Genomic DNA, 18,257 nt, shown 5'->3' on the forward strand with positions numbered 1-18,257 from the left:
ACGCTCTATATTAATGGACTTGACAAAGCACTCAGAGAGCTGGAGGCCGATTGTCCCTGCATTGGGAGGAGAAGTATACCAGTCCTCCTCTATGCAGATGACGCGGTACTCCTGGCACGCACAGGAAGGAGCCTGCAGACCCTCATCAGCGGCTTTGTACGTTTCATGGCAGATTTAGACTTAGTTCCCAACTTATCAAAGTCTTATGTCATGGAAGCGGGCAAAACGCCTCTAAGGAATTGCACCTTCTCTATAGGCACCCATAAACTTGAGAAGGTAAAAACCTTTAACTATTTGGGGATCATGTTCGATAAGGACCTCTCTTTCAAACCCCTTGCAAAGCACAAATGTAGTCAACACCCGAGAGCAGCGGGGTCAATCATGAATTATGCAAGTAGACTGGGTCGGTGGTCGCCCAACGAAATAGTAACGCTATATAGGTCAGTTTGCTGTGCTAAGACTCTGTATGGGAGCGAGCTGTGGGGTTTTATAGATCCAAGCAAAATCCAAGTGGAAGAAAATAAGTTCCTAAGGAGATTATTGCAAGTGCCCCAATGTATCCCCTCATATATCGCCCACGAGGAATTGGGCATTCCCCACCTCGGTGACAGGATACAGCTCAATCCGTTAATTTGCTGGATCAAGATCTGGACAAACCCCGAGGCATTGTTAACTAGACAAATCTTGGAGGATTGTATGAGGGGGGATAAGGGCCTGCTAATACCCTGGCTCAAATACATCAGGGAGGCATTAGATACATCGGGCCATGCACCCTTTTTCAACAAACCTTCCACACTGGCCAAAAATGACCTGGTTCTCACTAAGGCTGACCACCTACGACATATAGCCAGGGCAAGAGAGGAAATAGAAGGCCGAAAACATAGTGTCCGTGACTATCAGCTCACAAAAACCTCCGTGGGGATGGAAGCCTACCTGTCTAACACATACAACAAACAGGATAGATTCCTGATGACTAGATTTAGGTTAAATCTTGTGCATCACATTCTGTCAGTCCCCGCTGGCTTTGTGAGCGATGTTAGGACAAAAGGGTGCTGCGGCTGCGATCTGCGATCTCCGCAGGACACCCTACATTTCGTCCTTCTCTGTCCCTTTTATGCACTACCAAGGTCCCGGTTCTTAAAAACAGTCTTAAAACGAGCTAAAATTAGACAGGCCAAAGTGGCCCTTTTGTTCCTTAAAATGTCGACTGACCCTTTTGTCTTATTTAGCACTGTGCACTTTTTGCGACTTGCAGTCAAATTAAGATTGACCAAAGGAGAGGCCCACTGAAGCAGATAATGGACAATTTGTCTGGGAATGATTTGATGCACACAGATATATTTTACCCCCTTTTATGAAAGATTGTCGTATATAAAGGCTTTCTGCACTGGATTGTTCGTTTTTTAACTTGTTTTTATATAGGGATTTTATATTATTGATTTTACTGGAAATGTATATAATTGATTCATATCACTTTTACTGGAGTCTAATATTGTCGTATGAACTGTATCTTTTATGGATATCTTGTCTTTTATCCGAATAAAGATTATTGACTGACTGACTCATTTTCAGGTGAGCACAGAATGATGGCCATTTCCCTTTGGTTTATACACTCTCTGATTGTTAGAAGAACAAAGCCAGGCTTTTGAAGCTTCATTAATGGGATTTGTAAAGAATTAAGCTTCAGTGTAGAGAACAGGGTATGTAAATGTGTTTCTCTTGTTTTTCTCAAAACCCTGCAGTTAGTCATATATTTATTATTTCCTCCACGATATTAAGGTTTTGGACTATTTGCTGGATGACATTGAGGCCTTTGGAATACTACAGGGAGAGATCTCATCAATGATGGATTTCTGTGTGAGAAGAGAGAAGTGAAGTCTTTGATGATGTTTATGGTGCATTATTATGACACAAGTTTTTGATCTTAATTTAAAATGTTCCACAATTCTATGAAGAGGTGATTTTGGCGGGTGTGGCTATAAATCCCCCAACCATTATCTGGGGACGAGACTTTAACACAGTTCTTGAGTCTGTTGGATGCATGGTCAACTGAGTCGTGACCTATGACTTCGGCAACTAAAACTCCAGCTGAAATTATGAGCCAGCATGGGCTAGTTGATGTGCGCTAACAGAGACATGCCAAGAAAATAGAATGCATTTTTTCTATTTTTCGGTGCATGATGATGCGAATGCCACTTTCCTGCATCTCCTACATTCATATGCAGGAAATGGCAGACCACAACACCTACAAACACAAAGTCACCCCATTCAGAATTGTGACTCGTAAACCTGGAAACAGTGTGAGTTCCCATTCAGAATTATGAGTTGGACAGATGAGAGGAAGGTGAGAGATCCCTTTCCTGACCATGGGCAAATTTAGCATTGGAAGTGAACAGCGGGTCTGTGTTTGTGGCCTTAGGGCACCCAATCTAATTGCACTGAACGAACATATTAATTTCTGCCCATCCAGCAATTAGAACCATCCCCTCAGGTTAGAGAGCCATTGACCTGGAGTCTCTAGGGTCATTAGAGCACGAGATACTTTTTTTAAAGACCTCTGCTCATATTTAAATCTGACCTAAAAAGTAAGCACATTTCCCAATTCCTCACACCTTAACTTCGAATACTGACAAATAATTCTACTATGCTAAAATCGCGTTAGCACCATTTTTATTTGGTGTTTATTTACAATTTCGATTGGGCTGCAACCACACACATTTTTTGGTGAGACGATCTCACTCCTTAACGCTCATTCATAAACAGAACAGGTTTTATGTTCAGTTAACAACTAGTGATTGCAAACATATATATATTCCAATGTTTTATGCATTGTTTTGTTACTTTGTTACTTTATTCGAATTGTGTGATTTAGATTGTTTGCTTACCATTGTTACTGTACACATTCTTATATATTTGAGGCATTATTAGGTTGTTCACTTATACAAGACAACAATTTTGGCTGGATATCTCATCTTTATTGTACTGCATTTAACCGAAAACATTATATCACGTCGTTTAGGCTACACATTGACTGCTCAGCAATGCACCACGGAATCAAGAAGGCTTGGGTGGCCATCTTTCAATTCCAGACCAAGTACCGACTTTTGATGTTGCTAAATACTCCTGTCACTACAAGCATTGGGGAAATGTTTGACATTACATTGATTGTTTCAATTACATTTCTTTAACGATTTTCCTAAGATATTTAGGGTTTTTAAAGATGTGTACCCTGTACAAAGTAAGCTTCTCCTGAACATAGTCCGTACACTTAAAACATGTTGCTGAGCCGTGTAGCCATGTTCAAGGGAGTCTGGGAGCAGAGCGTAGTCTCCAAGCCCCAGAATCCACTGCCGAAAGAGATTCGACTAGGGGATAATCGCCAGTTTTTTTACCACTTTAAAGTTCTCTGTCACCCAAAAGCATACAGTGTTCTAGCACACTATGCTTTATCAAACAGATGTCTCATGATAATGGCAGAGATATGTACACTTTAATATTTGCTTTAAATGTCATGGTTATTATTGTGTATGGCAGGATATCGATTTGTACATTCATGCTCTGCAAGGTAATAGTCACACAGGTCCCTTCGGTGAGTGGCAGCGGGTGAAGGGTGATTTGCTCTGGGCTGCCACCACTGGTCTTGGCACAGTGAGAGAAATACATTTAAGGCTCAGAAACATATTATATGTGAGAGTCTCTGCAAGTCACTGTCAGGTTTCGGGGGGCTGGCTTCAGTTGTGCCTGCCACCGGGAGGACAATAACAACAGGCCTGTTTGAGGAAGAGAATGCAGAAGTCACAACGTCTACTTGGCACCACACAGACACATCCTCTCTCCTAGTTGCTGAAAACACATGCCCCGAGGAGGACCTGCAAAGTATGATTGCAGACACTCAGTAAGAAATGTGTGACACTGCTGTTCTGTGCTTTGAATCCCTAAGGCACCATCCTTACCTCTACTCTACACCTGCATGCTGGTGCTGATTATGGGCAGGGCAGACATATGGGAGGCTTTGTTGCTTTTATTGAGGACCAGGTGGAATAATTATTTCGCATACTGTCTGGAGCTGCTTTACTGCTTGTTGTTGGATTATAAATCTATAAGGCTTTTGAATATTTTATATTTCCCCTCACCTTTTGGTCTTTTCTGTTACACTGTATGGAATTCCTCCATGGTATTGAAAATCATATATTTATTTTAATGAGCCCGGACCTTTCTTCCACCATGTAAATTAGCAGTTTTACTTTTTCAAGGTGTATTTTCTTCTTTCAGTCTTTGACATTAATACTTGACTTCTCCAAGCTCCTGGTACAGGAATGGTAGACCGGGAAAAGAAAAGAAAAGAAGACTAGTTGCAGGGTTCATACAGGGCCCAAACCCACCCTCACATGGGAACTGTGTGGTAAAGTGAAGCCTTTCTATGAAAGCTTACAACATAGATTCATGGAGATAGAAAACGAAACAGCTTTTTGTTTTCAGTTCTATGATTTTATTTTTAATTCAATAACCAAAAACCCCATCCTCTGATAATTTACCATGAGATTACAATAAGTAAAGAAGGACTAATCAGTTTCAATTATTTTCAATCATTCAAATATCAGTGTGTGGTCCTTCCGGCAATGGTTGGTTTGGTGCTTATCTTACAAAATCAAGAGGCCTAGTCACTTTGCACACAAAAGGCCTAGATTCGCTGCAAACCTTGTCATTCCATTTTTCAGGTCCTGTGGAAGAGACACAAGATATAATATATGTCATTCTTTTTCCAGGATGCTCTATAACTAAAGACAATATTTAAGGTTAAACATCAGAAGACATCACTTCTAAAAACTGCTGAATCTTCTTGTCCATGTTTGTATTAGATATTTGCATTACCTACCTGGATTTTCTCTCACATTGCTTTTACCATGAGGTTTCTACTTAATTCTCGCATAGTTTAAAGTTCTCAATATTTCCCTATATATGTGCCCAGTCATTACTGTAAGCTTCTAGCCCTTGAGCTGATATGCTGTCACTGGTGAAGTGGTGGTCTAGGAGTAGCCTGGCATGATGCTTCTTTCTACAGTTTGCACCCTCAGAATACATGCTATCTCAAAAGTAGCCCATGTTGCTAAAACCCTGCACGAAAATCTTGACCTTTACTTAAAACTTCCCATTGTTGCCTTACTTTTCTCTTTAAATGACCTTCTTATCACTTTCCATCCTCTGCATACCTCCTCCTTTTGAGTCCAGTCATGTGCATGTTTGTATTAATCTTTTTTATTATATTACTTTGAATTGCACCCACCTTATCTCAAAAATAAAATCTAGTCCCCTTTTAGAAGACATACTTTGCAATCTAGCAATACCTAATCCCCTCTAGCTCATTTACCAATCTCACCAACCATCTGCATGAACTCACGTACCCCACCCTCATGTTGACACCTAACTCTTACTAATATAATGCACCAAAAGACACTGAAGTAAATGCATCGAATGGTTTTATTGAGAGCACAAGACTAATCCCAATGACACCAATAACCAATCAATCAATCAGGGTACTTATAGAGCACGGCTTGACACCCATTAGGGTCTCAAGGTGCTAGAGGGGGTCTGCAGTTCCGTCCAAGACCCAGCTTAGTCGAAGACCCAGGTCTTGAGGTTCTTCCTGAATTGAGACACTAAGGGTGATTGTCTGAAATGTAGAGGAAGAGAGTTCCAGGTCTTCCTGAAGAGGTAGGAGAAGGATCTTCCTCCGGCCCTTGTCTTGCAAATCGATGGGATAGCCGCCAGGGCCAGGTTGGCGGAGGTGTCTGGTGGGAGTGTAGAAGGACAGCCGTGGTTATGGTATGCAGGTCAGATATTGTGGAGATCTTTGTAAGCTTGCGCGGGGAGCTTGAAGGTGATTCTTTTGTTGCTTGGGAGCCAGTTGGGGTCTCTCAGGTGACCAGAGATGTAGCTGCGGCAGGGGATGTCCGGAATAAGTCTCGCGGTGGCTTTCTGGATTCTTTGCAATTTCTTATGGAGCTTCTGGGTGGTGCCGGTCTAGAGTGCATTACCGTAGTCCTGTTTGCTGTTAATGAGTCTCTGGGTGACTGTTCTTCTGGACTCAGTGGGGATCCACTTAAAGATCTTTCCAAGCTGGTGGAGCATGTGAAAGTTGGAGGATGAGACGGAATTGATTTGGCGGTTCATTGAGAGCAGGGAGTCATGGATGATGATGAGGTTACATGTGTGGTCAGTGGGTGTGAGGGGTTTTTGAGCGCTGCAGCCCACTGGGAGTTGTTCCAGGTGGAGGGTTGGCTCCCAGGAGGAGAACTTTGGATTTGTTGGAGTTGAGTTTGAGGCAGCTGTCCTTCATCCAGATGGTGACTGCCTTTCCCTTTGTGAAAGTTCTTCTTTGTGGCTGTAGGTTCATTGGTGAGAGAGAGAATCAGCCATGTAGATGTTGAAGAGGGTGGGGCTAAGGGAAGAGCTCTGAGGGACTCCACAGCTGATCTCTGCAGGCTTTAAGGAGAATGACGGGAGCCTGACTCTCTGGGTTCAGCCAGTGAGGAAGGAGAGGATCCGCTCTAAGGCTTTGCCCCGGATGCCGGCTTCGTGGAGTCTTGCGCAGATTGTGTGGTGACTGTGTTGAAAGCGGCAGAGAGGTCCAGGAGGATGAGGGCTGCGGTTTTGCCTCAGTCGAGAAGATTGTGGATGTCGTCTGTTGAGGTGAGTAGAGCACTCTCGGTGTGGTGGTTGCTTCTGAAGCCTGAATGGGAGGAGTCCAATAGCTTTGGGTTCCAGAGCAGCTTGCCCCGGGCATACAGCAGTTCAGTACCTCATGACTATATAACTGCAAGTATAATAAATAGCTGTGGAAATTGCTCAATAGATGAATACATTGCAAATTTGGAGAGCTATGCCTAATTGTCTCAGTAAGATCAAGTGTAAAAATACCAAGATGCAAATTACCCTTGCTCCCTAAGTGCTTGAAGTACTGCTCTATCCCATTTAGAAATGGTAGTAAAATATGGCAAACAACGGAAACACTAGTATTTAGCCGCGGCCCGTGCAGGTAAGAGAGGTAGGCCAGAGGGGGTGGGTGAGGGGGGATTTCGACAGACAATTACGAGGGAAAATTAAATAAATAATTAATTTTCCCTCCTCATCGTCCATCAAAATCCCTCCCACCCGGCCCACCACCCAGCTGCTCTTACCTGCACAGCCCGGGGCTGCTAGTATGAATGGTGTACACTACTCTCTTATCGTAGACCATTACACTAGGCCTGGGAGGAACTCGCTAAGTTTTGCTCTGCGAAATTCCACTGAATTAAATTAAAATTACACTGGATTCTGCGGAATTCCATGGTAGGGCAGAGTTGGCCATTTGATGCTATGGATTGATGGTAGTCTCCAATAACTTTGGAACAATGAAAGGCTCAAATTTCAAATTAGGATTTCGAAATTACATTAGTTTTCACAAAGTACAAATCACAATTACAAATGGATACCGGCTGATGGCCGAAGGTAGGATGGACAGCCCGTCGGCTCTACTGGACCTGGTCCTGTTGCTCTGCATTCCAGTGCGGTCCATTCCTGAAGGATGGGAGTACCATCGAGCACTGTTGCCTGCGATACCTCAGTGCCTCTCTGTGATACCTCTTGTGGTACCTCCCTGCCTCTCCCGGGCTGCCTGCCTGCGTAATCTCATCACCTCCTTTGGCTTCAACACCCTCCCTCCCAATCTACTCTCTCTTTCTCTGCTCCACGCACACACCATCCCAGCACTGTGCACTTCAACCATTTATTCCGCCCTCTGCCCTGTGCTGCCCTCCTCTCCTGTGTTCCTCTTGTACCTATTCTCCTTCTTTTTTATCTCCCTCTTCCCTCTCTCTTTTCATCCATTTACTTGCCCGATAGGCTTCCTTGGCCCGACCCACACCCTCTTTTTCTCTAATGTCTTTTATGCCCCCCCCATGACTATCCCTTTTTTTATTGTACCCCCAGTGTCTGTCCGCCCATCTCTCTCACGCCTCCTGCCCTCTCCCAGAGACACTCTCCCTATTCTCTGGCATTGGTTTGTTGGTACTTCACACTGTGCCAGGGATCTAGTGCACCCCTTTAAACCCACACAACCCCTCTGACTGTCATTTATCCCAGGATGTATCCCTCTGTGACAGGCCATGGGAATTTGCAGTTATTTTTTACCTGTTTAATGACGTGTGTTTGTGTGTGGGTGGGGGACAGCTTAATCTGTCCCCTTCCTCTAGGCTCTTGGAGCAGAGCCCTGTCAGTATCAATTTCAGGTCCAGTATAATTAAAGGACCAAACAAATTAACATAATCTCTTAGGGAAGACTGGACCTGGAATGGATGAAAACATTGGCATATCTCAAGAGGCCAGTCCTTCAGAAAAAGAGTAATTCTGGCCTGAGCCGTTCATTGTCAGGTGCCACTCTGACATGTGACTGACCCTGCCCCAGACATGCCAGACTTCCCCTGATACCTGCCTTGGAGGAAGTCTCTGGGATTCAGAATAGGCCAATCTGCAGATCTTAAAGCTGGATATGGACCATCCTTGTGGGAAAGCTTCCTGTGCCTCGGAGAATTGGATAGCAGTGCCCACTGTGCTCCTCACAGACAACTGGTGCCCTAAGTGGCTGTACCCGGCCTATGAGCAGATACTGGGGCATTCTGGGCGGGCATGGACCGACTGACAGGCGCATAGTGAGTTAACAATGAAAAGGACTGGCTGGGACCCTCAAGTGCCTCCCCTCCCTCCAGCAGCAGCCAATGTAGTAGCTGCATGTTGAGCGTGCATGTGCTTCAGATCTAGGCACTGGCTCTTGAGAAGCCCCATAAGTAACAATGACTACATTGGTAGCCATGACAACTGTATGGCAGCAACCGGTTCTGGTCATTCCCCTCATGGCCAGGTATGAGGCCGGAAGCCGCTCTATACTATAGGAGAGGTGCCAGTCCTTCAGAAAACCGCGGTCTCTGATCGTCATTGGGATTTCGTGATGTATGGATTTCTTGATGCCCCCACCCCTTCCTCACCCAGCTGCGAAGCATCCTCCCTGGCAGCACCGACAGATGACATCCTGGGTTGGAGGCGATGGGCAGAAGGGGGTATGCCTAATGGGTGAAGCTGGCACCTGCCTTGCCCTAGATAACACTTGCCTCATCCTAGCTAGTAATAGCTAGCATCAGCCTTGTCCCAGGTAACATCCACCTTAACCTAGTTAGCAACAGCCTTATACTAGTTAGCACCTGACACAATGAAATGTAGGTAATGACACCCAACAATCGCGTATAAAGGTGTGTTGTTTTAAAGGCACCAAAGTCCCCTCTCCTCTGTATGCGATTAGTGTAAAACATTGCATCTGCCCATGAGGGAATCCCTGTTCGCGCCTCAAGTAAGAAGACAGTGAGAGGAAATAAAAAGAGAAAGAAGGAGAAACCATGAAAGAGAGAATGTGGGTGGATGGGAGAGAAAGAAGTCAAAGACTGGAAAGCAGGCTGAATGGATAGTGTGAGTGCCATAAATCTGCAGTGCGGATTAATTCTGCTGGTGGAATTTAATAGCCATTCCACGTTGCAACAGTAACGCGGAATTACTAAATTCCTCCAATTCTGCTTGCAAAATTCTGCCCACCCTTAGTATTGATGTCCATTCTGCATTTTTTATTAGTGCATGTATGCCATTTTGAATATATGGTTACTACAAGCTCAATGTGAGTGTCATGTTCCAACACAAATTACAAGCAATTTTACCTCATTTCTCAGTAGGTGCTAACTTAATATGGGGAAAATACCAGACAGATAACCGCACAGTTCTAAATGACCATGTAACTGTTAAGAAATTGAAGGTTCTTACAAGACCATAAATGCATATGATAGTGTAGAAATGAGTCCATAGAAAAATGTTTGTAGAAAAAGATGATGGCAACTTGATAACCATAGACACCTAGACTTTGCAGGTAGTACACACATCCGGAATCTAGGACCTAGACTCATCTTGGCCAATACTTGCCAAAGATGGGGCCAGTGCATTCAATTGAATGCTTTTTCTGCTTCGATCGAAAGGAGGATTGCTGGTGTGTGCGAGCGGGACAGCTTCATTCTGGGATAAACCCTGTTTGATCTGGGTCAATAAACCCTGTGTATAGAGATCGATGTGTGCAGCTTGCGAAGAGCTTGGTACATATGTTAAGCAAGGATATCAGGCGGTAGGAAGGGTATCTCGTCAGACCCTTCCCAGGCTTCAGAATCACCGTGATTGGTGCCTCCTGCATGGAGTTTTTCTACAGACCCGCCTCCCCAAATGAGTTGCATACGCATGCCAACAGTTGCGCTAGTTGGGTCCCAAAGTGTTTGTAAAAATGTGCAGTGAACTTGCTGTGAACCTGTCCATGCCGGGCACATTACCGGTCTGTGGTCGAGCAATGGTAGCAAGTATATCGTCCACCCATATATCAGCCTCTATTGGGTGTGCTTCTGCCATAGGGATATATATGAGGCGAGATATAGTGTCCCGTGGGTTCATTGATACCATCGGAATAAAACCATTACAATGTATGCACTATGTCGGGGTCAGAGTGGGCCACAGAGCATGTTTGAGTATGTATCTCCTGAAATCTTATGTTTGTGTGCCTGGGCTTGGAGGGTATGTGCAAAGAGTCGTCCCACCTTATTGCCACCGATGTACAATCTCTGTTTAGTGTGAAGGAGGGCTAACTCAGCTTGGTCCATGCCGAGAGCCTCTGGGCCAGGGTCAATTGGTTGCACATTCTATGGGCGCCGGCTCGATTATGTACCTCCTCAAATTCTCGCACCTGGTTCTCTAGGGTGCTCCGCTTGTGCCTCCTAGTCCTGTTAAGGGTAGCCAATATGATTATGAAGGAACCCCACTCCTCTGCCTTTAAGGTGTGTCATAGTAGTCCGGGAAGTCGTTCGCATGAAGGTAGTGGCAAATCACCTACTTCACTTCTTTGACTGCAGATGCAGAAGAGAGAAGGGCATGGTTCAGGTGCCATGTTTTATGGGTGGCCGGGGACCCAGGGTTGTGTAAGAGTAGTTTAATCGGAGCATGGTACCATGGAGCATGGCAGAGACCCCGATATCAATGACAGCATTAGCTCCCTCATGGCAGGAGGATAGCAAAAAGTAGTCTATGTATGCATAATACAGGTGGGAGGCAGAAAGTAAAGAGTACTCTCTCGCTGTGGGGTGCTGAACCTGCCAGACAACTATGAGGACCACCCCTCCCAGCCATCTCCTCCAAATTCCCAACTGCCCCAGTCTTTGGGCCAATCCTTCAAGGTCAGTATTTAACGCCAGAATTAAGTGTCCCCGTATTATAATGTATGCATCTTGGGATGACGTCTAGATTGTTGTTGTTCATTAGGTGTTTAAAGCCTAGCAATCATAAAGGTGTATGTTAAGAGGGAAAGTCGTAATGCTTGGAGTTTGTCCATAACTTCAACTTGGGTCTGCATCACCTGTCCCCGAAACTTGAAAGCGAGGAGTATGGCTACCCCTGCTTTGTTTCTGGGGGCCTTGGGAAATGAATTGTCGGTCAAACCAGTGTGATTTAAGCTGCCCCCAGTCTTTCTGTAAGAGGTTCATTTCTTGTAGGAGGCATATGTGGCAGCTCGTTTCCCTAAGCATAGACAACAGGGGTTGCCATTTGCTGTGGGTATTGAGACCCCGGACATTTAAACTGAGTATTTAAAGGTTAGATGTGGCAGTTAGGGTTGGCTGTGCAGGATTGGAATGGGTAGGCAACACCACTGGCTGGGGCGGTGAGGAAAATATAGCACAGAAGACTGTCAAGTACCTGTGAGGTAATAGGTGATGGGTAGGGAAGGTTGGAAGACATAACTTAGGGTAACTAACTGAATAGTGCTTATCATAGGGGCCTTTGACATGGTGTAAGGGAAGTTTGTGCCTGTGGAAAGGAGAGGTCAGTATGCCTAAGCCAAGGCGAACGCTCCCCTTACCCATTTGTGTTTTTGCAAAAAGTATTGCGGTCCCAGTCGTGGTTCATAGAGAGAGGAGTCTGTAGCTTATTAAACAGTGAAAAGGGGTGCTGGATGGGGCAGAGCAGCCGAGGGTCCAAGGAGTATCAGTACATGAGTTCAGTCTGACTGCTGTTCCTGGTGATCATCTTGGCTTTGAATATATCTGACCAGCACCGGTCATTCATAATGACTCTCAGCAGAAAACGGGTTGCATGGGCTGGATCTGGGATGTCAGACTTCTTTTCTGCCACTCCTCCGCTATTTGGGTGAGTCAAAAGAGTGCATTGGCTGCTGTGAGGCTTCAGGAATGTTGTCCAACCCAGAACGAAGCGTGTCTCCTCCATTTATTTATTTATTTATTTCTGACATTTATTGAGCGCGAACGAATACCCGTGGGCGTCTCGGCGCTTGACTGAGCGGCTGACTCTCCCCCGCAGTGGAGGGACCAGGACAAATTTACTGGTTAAACAGCCAGGTTTTCAGATTCTTACGAAACTGAAAGAGTGATGGACTAGTTCTAATTTGTTGTGGCAGCGTATTCCAGATCTTGGGTGCCGCAACTGAAAAGCGGCGATCACCCCAGGAGACTGTTTTAGAACGTGGGACCACTAGTTGGTTGAGAGTCGTGGATCTAAGTTGTCTAGTCGGTCTATAGAGTAAGAGCTGGTCCTTAAGAGGGCGTGGACCTTGATCGTGGAGTACCTTATAAACTATGCAAAGGGATTTGAACTTGATCCTGTTTTTAATCGTTAACCAATGGAATGTCCTGATGGTGTCAGAAATGGGTGCAAACTTGGGTGTTCTGGACAGAAGACGGGCTGCCGCATTCTGTATAGTTTGTAGTTTTTTTGTAACTCTGGTTTGGGTATTTAAGAAAAGTGCATTACAGTAATCCACGGATGAAAGGACCAAGGAGCTGACCAGTGTTTTAGCAGCAGCATCTGGGAGGAATGGGATGATTTTTCTTATCATTTTCAATTTGTAGTGGGCTGTGGCTGCTACTTTATTTGCATGTGCCATAAAATTAAGATGATCATCAAAGATGACTCCCAGATTCTTGACCTTGGAAGTCGGGCTGGGTGGGGTGCCGAAGGCTGGGGGCCACCAAGGAGCGGGCCAAGTCGGAGAGAGGGATCTAAAGATGACCACCTCCGTTTTGTCGGAGTTAAGCTTCAGGCAGTTACCTGCCATCCACTCTCCGATCATGCTCATGGCATTTTGGAAGCGCTCTGCCACTTCCATCCCTTCACCCTTGATGGCCAACACCAGTTGCGTGTCATCTGCATATGAGGTTAGGCTCATCCCGAATGCTTTGATTATACCTGCAAGGTCCGACACATAGATGTTAAATAGTGTCGGACTCAGGGACCAGCCTTGAAGAACCCCACACGGGAGTGACAGCTTGGCTGATTGATATGGCCCCAAAGTCACCACCTGTGTTCTGTCGGCCAGGAAGGAGGAGAGTAAATCTCTCGCCGTATGGTCAATGCCCATCCTCCCGACACGGTCCACCAAGATCTTATGGTCGACCGTGTCGAATGCTGCCGAGAGATCAAGCAGTACAAGTAAAGCTGTCCTGCCCTGGTCACGAATGATTCTGATATCATCAGCTGCCTTGAGGAGGGCGGTTTCCCTACCAAGGTATTTGCGGAAGCCATACTGTGTATCGTCCAGGAGCTGATGTTTCTCTAAATGCTCTGAAAGCTGCTGGTTCATCGCTTTTTCTGCCACTTTAGCTAGAAAAGGAAGACTAGCTATGGGCCTGTAGTTCTTAAGCTCTTCCTTGTCTAAGCTAGGTTTCTTTAGCAAGGGTTTAACCAGCGTATTTTTGAGACAATCAGGGTAGCTCCCGGAGGTCAATATAGTATTACAGACATGTGTGATGACTGGGACAATAGTGTCCATAGCCATAGAGAAAACTGAAGAAGGGCAGGGGTCCAGGGCCGAACCCGATTTGATAGATTTAATGATAGTTGTTGTTTGGTCAGTAGAGAGAGCCCTAAAGCTGGACAAGGTTTTACTTGAGACGGTATGGGCAAGGGAGACTTTACTGATGTTGATTTTGGAGGTAAAGGCTTGGTAGATGTCGTTAACCTTGGAGAAAAAGAATTCAGACAGCGCGTCACAGAGTGATTGAGACGGAGGGGGATTTAGGTCTGGCACATTACCAGTCAGGGATTTAGTTATGGTGTATAGTTGTCTGCTGGAATTTTTAGCGTTTTCAATTTGCTCCGAAAAATATATTTTTTTGGCTGCGACAATCATGGATTTATAAGTGGCCAATGATTCTTTGTATATAATCTTACTTTTGGCGTCATAGCTTCTGCGCCACTGCGTCTTTGTGACAGTTCACGTTTCCTTTCCCCAAACGAAAGCAAAGTGGAATTCGTGGCCCCATCAATATTTGACTCTTCTTTTATTGAGGAAGGTCATGGCAACTCTAAGGGAAAAGTGACACTAGAGGGTGGCTTGGGACAAGTCTGTGTATAACCAGATTTGTGTGCCTTAAGTAAATGGGCCCTTCGTTCCGCACTGTAGATGTAATGGCTTACATTTTGTGGAAATGGTGTATACATGTTAGAATATCTTGCATTATGTTGGGCAGGTTGGAAGGCCTGTCTGCTCTGTGTGCTCAGTCTAGTAAAATGTCTTTGTCTACCAGGTCGGACAGCACCAGTCATAAGAGAAAGAGCACATATCCCCTTCCAGGTCGCCTTAGCCTGCAGCAAGAGTAACCTCTAAGATACAGCTATTGGAGAGGTGGAACCTATTCTCAATGTCCTCCAAGCGCATTTGTAGAGTGGATCTTTTGCTCACGGAGCTTCAGCAGTCCACGCCTATGAGACTCCACTTACTTTTCCTTCACTTTACTATTGCATGCCAGAGAGTCCACCCACAGTCCACCAGGTTGTCCAGGTCTCTCTTAACATCCTTGAGGTCGGTATCTATCTCCGGCCTAAGTGCCACAATATTATCGCTCAATCTACTGGAAGTCAGTACACCCACTTGAGTACCCTTGCAAACATGTCTCAGGGCTGCCATTGCGTTGTATGTGCATGCACTTTTAAACTGCCATTTCGACCTGGCAAGTGAGCCCACTTGCCATGCCGAAACCGTCCCTATTATAATATATAAGACACCCCTAAGGTAGGCCCAAGGCATCCCCAAGGGCAAGGTGTAGTGTATTCAAATGGTAGGACATGTCCTTTTGTGTTTTACATGTCCTGGTAGTGAAGAATTGCCAATTTTGTTTTGCACTACAGCAGGGCCTATCCTTCCCGTAGGTTAGCATTGGAGCTGCCTTGTAACATCTTACAAGTGTATCTTCCAATTGGGAGAAAATAGAAAATTGGATTTTGCTATCTCTGGACTTACAATTTAAAAATACAGCTTTTAGTAAAGTTAGTTTTTCTTACTTTAACCATTTTGTGCCTCTGCCTGTCTTTGAATAAACGTCTGGGTCAAGGTGACAGTTGGGCTGTTTGTGCATTCACTCTAGACAGTCACTCAAAGGTAGCTGAGATGTGCCCGGCAGATCCTGATGGTCCATCACCAGGCCGATGGGCCTTTATGAGCTAGAGTGGGTGAGAAGAGTTGACACTAACACCTGACTAGTGCTGTGCCTGTCCTCTCACAAAGGAGTCTCCTACCCCTTATAGTGCGTCTGAAACCAGGGCCAGGAATGGCCGGGCCTTGTGCACTACAAAGACTTTTCTTTGAAGTTTGCCTAGTTCAAAGGCGAAAATGGGTTTAATTACTGGACCTCTGACACCACATACTCAGAACACTTCTGTACTGATGATATTCTGTCAAGAAGAAGAGCTGTGTTACTGGCAGGAGGGACTGCCACTTTGCTGCTTGCTTTGTTGTGCTGGCCTGCTGTTTGCTGCTTCTGTCCTGGGAGTGAAAAGGCTGTACTCAACTTTCTACATCCTACTTCCAAGGTTATCCAAGGACTTGGTTTGAGCTGGCCACCTGAAGGTTTTTTATAATAACCAGAAATGTTATCCTAATCCATGCACACCACTCATTCTCCCATATGGACTTCTTCCTGATGCTCCGGGCACAGACACCCAAAGTCCAGGGGACACACATCCTGGCAAACATGTGCATTAGGCTGTGACATCAGTGCTCAGAGATGCGATGGCGCATAGCCACGTGGTCCCTGCAAGATGCACAATATATTAAAAACACATTTGCAGATTTATCAAGTTATTACCCAAAATAATGGCTCTGTAAGCTCCCCCAATATTCTCTGGGAGGCCTTCAGGGCCACCCTGCAGGGAACAGCCGTCAGCTACTCGGCAGGTGAAAAACTGAGGCAGAGCTCGAACTATATCCCTAATAGAGTCCTGTATCCTCGAGCTTGAAATACGGAGCAGATGTGATTTGGGTCACTTAGCCTGTAGAGAACTAGCCTACACACAACAAACTCTCTGAGAAAACCCAGACAAAAGAATCAGAGAAAATATGTCGGCCTTCACAAAACTATATTTACAGCTAGGGGGACCAATCATGCAAACTATTGCACCACCTTTGCTACAGCATTAGACACCACACAGCAATTCTATACCTCACTGACCCAGCTGGCCTGAAAATTACAGACCCCAGAATTATCACCCAATCTCCCTCCTCAACCCCAATGTCAAAATCAAAGCCAAGGCCTTGGCAGACAGACTGCTATAGGTTATTCTCATTCTCATACACCCTTACCAGGTTTCCTGACCTGCTGAGCCACAAGGCAGGATATCAGGTGCCTTCACAATGCCTTGGCCTTGATAGAGGATCTAGGGAGACCCAGTGCAGTCTTGCGGGCAGACATTGAAAAGGTTTTCGATTCTGTAAGCTAGACATACTTGTTCGCCCTCCTTCACTGCCTTGACTGTGGGCCCAAATTCATGACGTATAAAAAAACTACTCTACACGACTCTCATATGCTGAGGTGTGGATGGGGGGCGTTTGCTCTGGAACCTTTCCATACAAAAGAGCCCAAGGCAGGAGTGCCTACTATCCGCTCTTCTCTTTACCATCACTGTAAAGCCCCTGGCAGCATGGCAAAGAATGAATGCACAGATGGGGAGAATGGGGGGACAGAGTAGCACTGTACGCGGACAACGTTTTAATTTTCTTAACTGACCCCAAAGTCACAGGTCCATGTGCATTACAGATCCTTCATATTGTCAGCGAGCGTGGGCCTTCATCTTAATGCTGCCAAGTCCTCTGTTTTCCCGGCTCAATCCTAACCCCAAAATTTTGGGTGGGCAGCACATGTGCAGGTAGTTCAACAGAGATTCAAATATCTAGGCGTATATGACACTAAAGCTGCAGTTAACCGTTAATGGAGAGAGTAGCCTCAGACATTAGGACAAAGCATTGCTGCCCCTGTCAGTATTCTGCAAGATTAACTCCCCACTCCACAGCTTTCTGTCGAGGTGGGGGGGATTCCTCCACATAGCCCTAGGTAGATGCTTTAAGTCTACCTACTTGGGTGGGATTTCGACAGCCAACATCGATGCATACTGTAGGGCACTGTACCTATTGATTGTCAACAAACGGTGAACAACACCCAAGGCTGCCCAGTGCACACCTCAGAAAAATGCGCCCACCTTCATGGGGGTGAAGGGGTTCAGGAAGCCTAACACTCCCACTGGTCACTACGTAAGTTGTCAAAACACCGAAATCCGCTTTGACACAGCCGCCTCACTCTGGAATACCCTCCCCCCTTCGCTCCGTTCCATCCCCAATCTTCTTCCTTTCAGGAAATGTTTGAAAACCTTCCTGTTTTCCACGGTTTAGGTCCTTCACCTCATCTGCGATTAGTATTTCTTCGCCGTTATGTTGTACCATCTCCTCAGCGCCAGGACGCCACTTTGCTGCGGCATCTGCGCGCTTTACAAAAATAAATAACATAACATAACATAACATAACATGGGGTGTGGGGGGGTGCAGGCTGACAAAACAAACACCACTACAGGATAGGGGCACCCTTTGACATATGGCAGTGCTAGAGTTTTCGATAATAGAATTTTATAGGCATCGCAGCACTGGGTGATGTAATGGAAGGTACTACATTGAAATCCTTCCAAACCATACAGGCTGACTTTAACCTACATCGCAGTCAATTCTAGCGATATCTGCAACTCTGATATGCACTGACACCATATATCTCTGGGTTGGAGAAACTCCCTGAGTTCAACCCACTGGAAGGGAAATTACTTTTGGGGGAACTGGGTGATCACAAAGTGACTAAAGTATGTCAATATCTAATCCA

The 18,257-nt window shown here is 45.5% G+C and overlaps 1 protein-coding gene across 1 annotated transcript in view; it reads right to left on the reverse strand.

The window, feature by feature from the left end:
* Positions 1 to 4,466: 4,466 nt before the first annotated feature.
* The window catches only part of LOC146831270 (lectin-like), a 511,784-nt gene continuing 497,993 nt past the window's right edge, over positions 4,467 to 18,257 (reverse strand). The window contains exon 6 of the mRNA XM_085605534.1: positions 4,467 to 4,721. Coding sequence (XP_085461660.1) covers positions 4,636 to 4,721 — 86 coding nt within the window. The 3' untranslated portion in view covers positions 4,467 to 4,635. The remainder of the gene's footprint in view (positions 4,722 to 18,257) is intronic.

Source organism: Triturus cristatus, chromosome 5_1, assembly GCF_964204655.1.
Source record: "Triturus cristatus chromosome 5_1, aTriCri1.1, whole genome shotgun sequence".
Lineage (NCBI taxonomy): Eukaryota > Metazoa > Chordata > Amphibia > Caudata > Salamandridae > Triturus > Triturus cristatus.